Here is a 9914-nt window from a genome sequence, read left to right on the forward strand (position 1 = left end):
ACTGTCTGCCTTCAGGGTAAATATTTCCATACAATCTGGCATTCGGTTGTGCAAGTGCTGCCTGTCATCTTGGAGGAGGCCCGAGCCATACTCTCAAGCTATTGCTGACATGAGAAACCTAGCAAAGCTCACCATATGATGTGGACTGGACGCAACAGACTTGTTGGGTAGAGCGAGACCAACTGAGAACCACTGTCTTTTTAAGGTATGTCCAACCCTCTCTTATAGACATGTCCCTCAGTTCTTGTATTTTTGGGAAAGATGGCGTACTAAGAGCTTTAGGAACAGCAGAGCTACGGCCAGGTCCTTGGGCTTCTCTGTAGCCCTGTGCCACCCCTTCCTCCCATTTTATGCCTCCCCACACCGCCCCCCTCCCCCGACCCCCTGTATTGCCCCTTTTCTTGGGGTAGGCCAAAGCCATCTAAACTACCATCATGGGCATCCAGTAGGTACCAGGATCCACCATCACCTGCACCACTGGAGGTCAGTAATAGCAGACCATTTGGTTTCACAGATTGCCCAAAGGGGTTACTTCATCCGCTTTGTGACCACCCATGGGACCCACTTATGACCAGCTGACTGTGGATCACCTCTCCTTGCTCCATCAAAGTACTGAATCTCTAGGCCAAGGGAGCCATTGAGAGGGTGCCAGCATTAGAAGTAGGTTGTGGTTGCTATTCCTGCTGCTTTCTGGATGGAGGCCTCTGTCCTATCCTAGACCTGCTCCTTCTAAACCTCTTCCTGAAAAAGGGGAAATTCTAAATGCTCATACGCACGTCCTGTCTGCCTTGGACCCGGGAGACTGGATGGTAGTGTTGAACTTGCAGGATGCATATTTCTATATCCCCATCCTGCCTGCCCACATGTCACCTGGATTCACAGTGGGTCAAGAGACCTTTCAGTTTGCCTTTCTCCCCTACAGCCTTACCAGCGCCCCTCTTGTGTTCACCAAGGTGATGGCAGTGGTTGCAGCTCATCATTGGAGCTCAGGGGTTCCAATCTTCTCCTACTTCAATGATTGGCTTTAAAATGCAGGCTCACCATAGGCAGTCGTCTTCCACCTCCAGACTATAGGAAATCTCCTGCACTTACTGGAGTTCATTCTCAGCGTGCTGAAGAAGCACCTGACTCCCGCTCATACTCTTTCATCAGAACTGTTCTGCACACATTGCAGTTTAGGGCTGATCCCCCTGAGCGACAAGTCCAGGATATTTAGACTATGATAAAGATGTTTCAGCTTCTATCCTGGATTATGGTGAAAATTACCCTGAGACTGCTGGGTCTCATGGCCTCCGGCATCTTGTTTGTAACACATGACTGCTGACATATGTGGACTTTGCGGTGCGACCTGAAATTCCGGTGGACACAACATCAGGGGAATCTCTCAGACATGGTCCAGGTCTTGAAGGGAACTACAAAAGATTTGCAGCGGTGGCTAACCGTGATTGGGTCACTGGCTGACCCCTCTCCCTTGCCCAACCAGAGCTGACTATGGTAACTGATGTGTCATTTCTGTGATGGGTGGCCATCTGGGAGAGGTGGAGATCAGAGGACTGTATTGTGCGCATTCAGGGCTTTACATCATGTTGGTGCTTCTTGGGATCTGCTGGACATTGAAACCCTTTTTTCCTTCGATCAAGGGAAGGCTGGTGCAAGTATTCATGGAGAATACTACCACCATGTGGTACTGCGAAAAATAGGGCAGAGTTGTGGACTCTTAGTCAAGAGGCTCTCAGGACATGGCTGGTACGTCATGGCTTATCACTGGAGGTTTAACACCTGGTGATCTGGCTGAACTCCAGAGCAGACAAACTCAGTCGACAATGCCTAGCAGATCATGAATCGAGTCTCCAACTGGGCTTCGGGCAAGGTCTCTTTAATGAATGGGGAGAACCTGGTTATATCTGTTCACCACTACCAAGAACACTATTATCTTCAGTTTTGTGTGCTGGTGATTCCAAGGCGGCTATGTCGCAGATGCTTTTCACCTGGAGTGGAGCTCTAGCCTCCTGTGTACGTCTTTCCTTCAATACCAAGAAGATCCGAAACAAGCGGAACTAAGTCATTGTGGTGGCTCCAGATTGGGAACAGAGAATATGGTATCACAAGCTCTTGAGGATGAGCATCAGTGCCCTGATCAGGCTGTCTCTGCGAGAGGATCTTCTGTCAAAGCAACAGGTTTCCAGGATTAGGTCTGTCCCCCTTTCAGGGTCCTTGATTTGCACACCTGTGGTCAATATTTATCGTGAGGCTGATTCCTGGCGTGGAAAGTCGGGAGAGTAACGGACATCAGTATACTAGGTTGGCACCTATATAGGCACTGTGCATGTCATTTGTGGAGTCGAACTGTACCACTTACCAGCACACAGGGGTACTGCTTGAAAACGTACTGATTTGAGTCTGTCCTTAGGGAATATTCTAAGGTGAGGTATCTGCAGCTAGATAGTCTCTACCAGATAAGGCTTTACTAAAGGTAAGTATCTTGTTCTCTCTCTTCCTAGAAATTAACTGTTATGCCTTTTTACATACATTTTGTCTGTTTTATCTGCCAGAAAAACATAGACGATTATCCAAAAAAATACAGACCTAATTAAATCTTCTTAACCGCTTGCTAAATTGTTGTGAGTATGAAGGAATTGCATGAAAGATGGATACCTTTTATGAAATATAGCCTGTCTATTCTGTTCCACCTCCACAACTGAAACCCGTTCTTCGTCCCAGTTTTCTTTCCTTTTGTATTTTTGGTACATCCCCTTTATAGGCCTCATCTTTTTTTGCAATGACCTGTTGTGGCTGATATCTAAACCCTAGACTTTGTGTTGGACCCCCACCCGTTGCTTAACATTGAGTAGTTTTATTGTCACTCATTTGTTAGCTTTTTGATTTTTAGTTTAATTTTTTGGGAGGACGGGACAAGTGCCATTTTCTGCTAGGCTACTCATTCCAAAAATTACTTTTGCTCAGCTTTTCTTTGTTTTCTTTTTACTGATCTCTAAGTGGCATCTGCCATCTTGTATCAGTAAAGTAAAAAGGGAAAAATGTGCTTCATCATTCCGTATGTGTGTGGTGATTTATCCCTGTTCCACCGGTATGACGTGGTCGCATCATCAACACCTTTCTTCTTTTCTATTTTTTTCCTTTCTTTAATTTGTCAGTACTGCTCAGCATTGGCAAAAAGCAGTGACCCTAAAAATGCTTCTTTAAACTGGAACTAATTTGGGTGCAATGATGCAATCAACACTTCGATTCCACACACCAGATTGTAATCGATAGTGGATTGTCTTGTCTCTCGGGGAGTATATTAAACCGGTGTTATGTTTTTGTAAAATAAATTGTCAGTGCCGAACTTTGCAGGTGAATTTTCTCTTCCAGTCGATAATCTAATAAATATATCTTTTGTAGCTTTGTGGCAAATAAGAAACAAGAAAATCAATAATTGTGTTAATTGAAGAATGAAATACTTTGTCTTTATTTTAACCTCTGAGCATTTAATTTGTGGGAAATTACCAATCTGCTTGTGAAAGTAACAAAGTTGAAAAAACGTCCTTTAGCTTAAGTTCCACGTTATATATATTTGTTTAAACTATTTCTTTGCTGTATTTTCAGGTTGTCACCATGGGTCTTTTTCGAACCATAGCCTTATTTTATCTGGGAAGTTTTGACAGCATCGTTCGACGCTGTATGATACAGAAAGAAAAGCCTGAAAACACAGATAAAGCTGAATAACAGCCTTTATGCATTGAGAGAAGGACGTGATTTTTGAACAGCTTGCTTCTAAACGGGGTGAAACTTCTTCCACTACAGACTCTTTCTGTCGGCATGCTTGAACGTCCATCTAGCTCCTGTACCACCTCTGATATGCAAGGAGCAGCTTGGCTCATTGGGACTCCAGCACTATGCAGAATGGAGGGTGATGGAGTCATTAATTTCCTGTGTGTTTTTAAGAGGAGAGGTGTTGGAGGGAAACATGTATATGCTAAAGACAAATTTTGAGAAAGTCCTCAATAAACCCTATCGGAAAGTGGAGAAGAGCTGCTGTTGGAGACCATTGTTGGTAATTTGTCAGGTTTTAACCTATGAGTGCAAATCCAAACTTGGCTTGCCCATTACTCACGGCATTCTCAGCACCATAACAACCATGCAGAAACAAATCACCAAATATATGGCTAGTTATTTCATTAGATGACTAAACCAAATAATTTCGTAACATGGCACAACATTAGAATTTTCTTATATTCGTGGGCTAATCCAAAAATAAAAAAAATCTTTAACTTAATAACAATTTAAATAAAAATAAACTGTTCAACTTTATTAGCCTGACCCAGCACCCTTCATTTCAAACCAAATCTGTCGGCTACATTAATTTTCATCCAGGATCTTTATTCTTGAAAACTAGACATGTTGTGGTTTATCGAATATTGACGTGGTTTATGCGCAAATTGGCAGAATTGCTTCGATCTTAACACGACCAGTTTTCCTTTTGTGGACTGTAGATAAGTTTCACAGGTAAAAAATAAGAGTAACGCCTCATAAACCAAGGGTAAAGGGGTTTTCAAAACCAAAGTTAAAGTTTTCCCCTACGTTAAAGAAAACGTATTTAACCACAAGCTTTAAGTGGTTGTGTTCAGTGTTCCAGAATATATAGTCCTGCTGATGTCGACAAAGAGGATGAACAGAAAGCAAGAGTGAGGTGGTGAATGGATAAGGCTTGTGATTAAGCATATTGTCTTTAACCCATGGGAAAAACTTTCACTTTGGTTAATCCAGAACCTGATTTAGTCATCTGGGTGTTGTCTGCAGGCAGATTTAACACGCACATTTATTCACCAGGACTGTTAATCTTGTGTGCTAGGTAACTGTGATTTTTGTTAAAGCTTTGTGTTGCCTAACAGTGTTTGTCACATGGTTCTGTTATGTGGTAAACAGAGATAGTACTAACCACACGTACTGTTGAAAAAGCTGTATGCGTAGTCTGTAAACCAAAAAGGACTTGCACTCTGCATAGCCAAATGTATTATTTACAAGAGGTAAATAATTTGTGTTCGATGTAACCGCCACACACGTTTTAGGCCACAGAAGGCTACCAGGATAGGGAGAACATTCTTGTACCGGTTTAAATACATTTTAATTAAAAATTTGTTTATAAAGTCCAGGCTCACAGAGATTTCTAAGTGCCAAGCATAAAAAGGGGTGCAACGTTTTATTAAAAGAAAGCGCTATTTCATTGAATGAAATAGTTGGATTAAAAAAAGAGAACTCACCTGAGGTTGTTACTCACATATGAAGCCTACAGCCAAGAAATATGACTTTTTGTATTGATATTGCTAGTACTGAATTGTTTCCTCATATATGGTGCCTATTAAATTAGTTTACACTGAAGTATGTTAGCAGCAAATTCAAAAGAGAACAGTATTTTGTTTTAATTTTGATTCAGAAGCAGCTTTGCTAGCATTGGGGGGGGGGATCTACAAACATGTTATCTTTCAAAAGAACATTCTGTGGCAGCTTGCGCTGAACTTGTGACTCCATAAATGGCTAATCGGGCCTCAGATCGAGTTGCTTGGTACTCCTTGCACTATGGTGAAAATAAATGCTACGACATTTTTAAGGGAAACCTCTGAATTGTCATGTTTTTATTTGTGTGTCGAATGATAATTTGCCTATGGCTTGATGAAACAGTCCACAGTCTTGATTTTACTAACACCTCAAGGAAACCTTTTGTCCAGTGTCTTGGAATAAGGTTCTGAGTCTAAAGAATAAAGATGACTGGCCGTACGAGTTTCAGAAAAAACAAGTTATTTACCCAAATGACCCAGTTTCTCCATACATTTGACTCTTAAAGTGCACTTTGAGTGGTAGGCATCTGTCAAAGTTCTGATAGAAGGAAGAGATGTGTTTCTAAGTTTAGTTTAAACATGGCACGTCATTCTGCAGTGTCTAAGCCTTAAAAAGCTTGGTTGGGGTTCGCAAGAAAGCCTTAATTGTCGACCTTGAATAGTGCTCTTGGTAACATTTAGGGGGCAATAATGCGAATACTAGATGATGCTCCTTCTTCACACTTAGTTTCTGCGGTTACCATCACCTTGCAATATTGGCACTTTTTAAAAACCGGGAACAAAAGATGATACACGTTTTTATACCTTTTATAAATGTAACTCAAACTTCATTTGTTAAATATCAGAGCACTGACATGCCTAATTGCCTCCACCTACTTCTCAATCTATTTTTCTTTCTTTTGTATTCCTTCTACTCTGTTGGTGTCGCCGTCCCCTCGTACCTCGAACCTGCCTTTACCTTGTTTCTCAGAACTTTCTTTTCTTACCATTATCCTCTCTATTTGGTGTTGTGTGCCTCTCTCTCTACGTTCGCTGACCCTCCCTCATCATGTGGTAGTATACCTTTTTTGTTCTCTGACACTGCAGATTCAGGCATGGTTGTATTATCTTTGAAATAAATAGAAATCAGAGCTGCTTACCCAATTGCGTGCAAGGAAATGAGGGTGAAGTTGCACACTGACTGGTTCTAATGGGTGTGCATTTTGTAATGCGTCTATGCAGGGGGTCCAAAACGACCTGCCTAATGAAGATTAAGTGGGCAGATCGCAATTTGTGACCCCTGTGATTCCTAATGCAGGAATGGTGCCCTACACTGGATAACAGACCACTAACCTCAGACCTGCTTTACTAGACGGCATGCCTTTTTTCGAAAGCTGCCTGTGTCAATTTGAGGAAAAAGGTACACCTTAAAACAAAAAAAAAAACAACAAAAAAAAGGTTTCCTGTTTGGTAACAGAGCTGGGGAGCAGACAGTGGTGCCTTGAATCACTGCTTTTCTCAGAGGCTGTGATGATGATGATATAGGATTTATAGAGTGCACAGATACTCCACAGAGTTCCAGCGCTGGTTTCAAGGTTACCAGCATGTCATAGACCATTCGATTACTCTTGTTGGAAAAGCCATGTTTTTAATTTTTTCTCAAGAATTGATACCTTGGTTGTGGTGTGCAACTCCAAAGGAAGTTTATTCCAGGCAACCAGCTCTAGATAGGAGAAGGACCTGCCACCAATTCTTGCTTGTTTGATCTTCGGAATTCTAGCCAACTGACCATTGGTGGACAGAAGATTTCTGGAGGGGACCTAGTCTTTAGTCTTCTCCCTGAGATGGCCTGCTTAAGTTGGGGGGATATGAGTTAGCGAGGGGAAGTTCAGGAGAGTTTGGGTTGCCAAAACCTGTACCACTTGAAGTCTGTTATGAAGATATTCTGGAAGACCCAAGGATAGAGCATTTCCATAGTCCAGTCTGGACGTTTTCAAGGCCTGAATCACTGTTTACTTTGCTGCAACAGAAAGTAGGGGAAGGTTTTTCAGAGTTCGAAACAACCCAGAACGAAAGCCAACCACCACCTGGGTTAGTGGTTGGAAGGAAAGGGCACTATCAAATGTAATACCTAGATTCTTAACTGTGACCTGTTGGAGGCCAGGGAGAGGGGAATCCTTTGGGCAGAATGTCCTTCATGAATCTGGCGAGATAGGGCTGAAAAATAAAATCTCTGTCTTGTCAGGATTACATTTCAGTTGTTTAATGGTCATCCAGTAAAACACATGTTATTTTTTAATAGCCGCTCCTGCAATCCCCGCTCCCTTACCACAGGTAAACAGAAGCGGGGTATCGTCCGCATATGAGGTTACTTTAGCCTCTAAGGGCTTTCCTAACCGAGCTAAAGGGGTAGGATAGGTATTGAATAGTGTGGATCTAAGGGCCGAACCTTGAGGCACACCAACTGATAGCTTGTATATTTTGGAGGAAAAAGGGAACATCCAGGCTTCTTTCCTCCAATAATGAATTAAGCCACTTCAACAGCCCCCCCCCCCTTTATTACCCAGGGTACCCTTAATGAACTCACTGACTTCCATCAGGGCCGTCTCAGTACTGAAATTCTGTCTGAACCCAGACTGACTCAGGTGCAAAAGGTTATTATTTTCAAAACATTGTGAAAGTTGCAAGTTTACAAATGTTTATAGTACTTACGAGAAAGCAGGGAGAGAGGAGATTGGCCTACAATTAGCTTGAACGTTTGGATCAGCGAAAGGGTTTTTGAGAAAGGGAAGAAGTTTGGCTGGTTTCCATTGCACTGGAACAGTTCCAGATGACAATGAGGCGTTCAGCACTTTGTTAGCTGTGAGTTTGATTGTTAGTGCTGCTTTGGCAAGTGTACTGGGAGGGCACCGGTCAGATGGAAACCCTGATTTAAGACTTATAATGGCTGCCAATGATTCCTCCAAGGAGATAGGGAGGAATTTAAAGAAGGTTGGCATCCCAGAGGTAGTCTCAATACAATTTGTTACCTCAGGAGTTTTTTGGGGGGGGGGGTGGGAGGGGAGTTGTTGTCAATTGTCTGTTAGTCTAAGTGCAAGCTTGCTGTAATACTTGTAATTTTATTGTGGAAGTATGACGCAAGCTGGTCGCACCATTCAGCTGAGGGCTGGTGGCCTCTAATGGCGACCTCTGGGCTTAACAATTCTAAAGATTTCCTTTGATTTATTGCCTGGCTCCTTATCTTTGTCTCGAAGTAAGCTTTTTTTTGGCTGAGCAAAGCTCAAAATGTTTTTTTTAAAGTTTTTTTTTTTTAGTGCGATCTTCAATACTTTTGTCGTTGCAGTAATAACATGTTCGATGGCATCTGTCGCTGTAGATACGCATGTTTTGCAATAGCTCGCCATCTGGTGTTGGGCCGGAGTGTTACAAGTTGTTTTTCTTCGAAGAAGTCTTTCGAGTCACGGGACCGAGTGACTCCTCCTTTTGTCTCCATTGCGCATGGGCGTCGACTCCATCTTCGATTGTTTTTTTTCCGCCATCGGGTTCGGACGTGTTCCTGTCGCTCCGGGTTTCGGAACGGAAAGATAGCTACTTTCGGAAGATTTTCGTCGGTATTGTTGCGTTCGGGATCGGCGTAGTTAAATTCAACACCGCATCGAAGATCGAAGAGCTCCGGTGCCCTTCGGGGTAGTTTTTCGATCCCCCGTCGGGGCCTGGTCGGCCCGACCGCGTGCTGAAGAACGCCGATGGAACGGACCCCGTTCCGTTTCTGCCCCAAATGCCACAATAAATACCCCTATACAGACCAACACTTGGTCTGTAACCTGTGCCTGTCACCTGAGCACAGTGAAGACACATGCGAGGCCTGTCGTGCGTTCCGGTCCCGAAAAACACTCCGAGACCGTCGAGCCAGAAGACTTCAGATGGCGTCCGCGCCGACAGCCCACCGAGAGTTCGAGGAACAAGAAGAGGAAGGTACCTTCTCGATCCAAGAATCGGACTCCGAAGGATTCGACGATACACAAACCGTGAGTAAGACGTCGAAAACCACACAGAGGAAGATTTACAAGGCCCAGGGGACGCCACTGCCATCAGGCCATGGCTCCACCCATAAATTCGGTGACCGACCGTCGGCACCGAAAAAGGCCCAAACAGTGCCGAGATCGTCCGACTCCGGTCGAGACACCGGCACGCAGCCTTCTCGGGACCGAGAAAGTGCTGGAGACAAGCCTCGACACCGAGATGCCGGTGTGGACACGGCTCGACGCCGAGACAGCGGCACCGAAGAAGATCGACGCCGAGAGGTTTCGGCCCCGAAAAAGAAAAAAGTCACCTCGGAGCCGAAAAAACACGCAGACAGGGTTTCGGTGCCGAAACAAACTGCAAGCGACCCAGCTTCAGGCTCTTATACAGAAGAGCACTCGCTAACCTCCCAAATGCAAAAGCATAGGTTTGAGGAAGAGCTACAATCAACTGATGTGGACCATACGCAAAAGCGTATTTTCATACAGCAGGGGACAGGAAAAATAAGCACCCTTCCCCCCATTAGAAGAAAGAGAAGGTTGGAGTTCCAAACTGAACAGACACCACAACCAAAAG

At 43.8% G+C, this 9914-nt stretch overlaps 1 protein-coding gene across 1 annotated transcript in view; it reads left to right on the forward strand.

The window, feature by feature from the left end:
- Positions 1–5614, forward strand: part of KDSR (3-ketodihydrosphingosine reductase) — a 281528-nt gene extending 275914 nt beyond the window's left edge. The window contains exon 10 of the mRNA XM_069219441.1: positions 3607–5614. Within this exon, the coding sequence (XP_069075542.1) occupies positions 3607–3726 (120 nt within the window). The 3' untranslated portion in view covers positions 3727–5614. The remainder of the gene's footprint in view (positions 1–3606) is intronic.
- The last annotated feature ends 4300 nt before the right edge of the window (positions 5615–9914 follow it).

This window comes from Pleurodeles waltl, chromosome 2_2 (genome assembly GCF_031143425.1).
Source record: "Pleurodeles waltl isolate 20211129_DDA chromosome 2_2, aPleWal1.hap1.20221129, whole genome shotgun sequence".
Lineage (NCBI taxonomy): Eukaryota > Metazoa > Chordata > Amphibia > Caudata > Salamandridae > Pleurodeles > Pleurodeles waltl.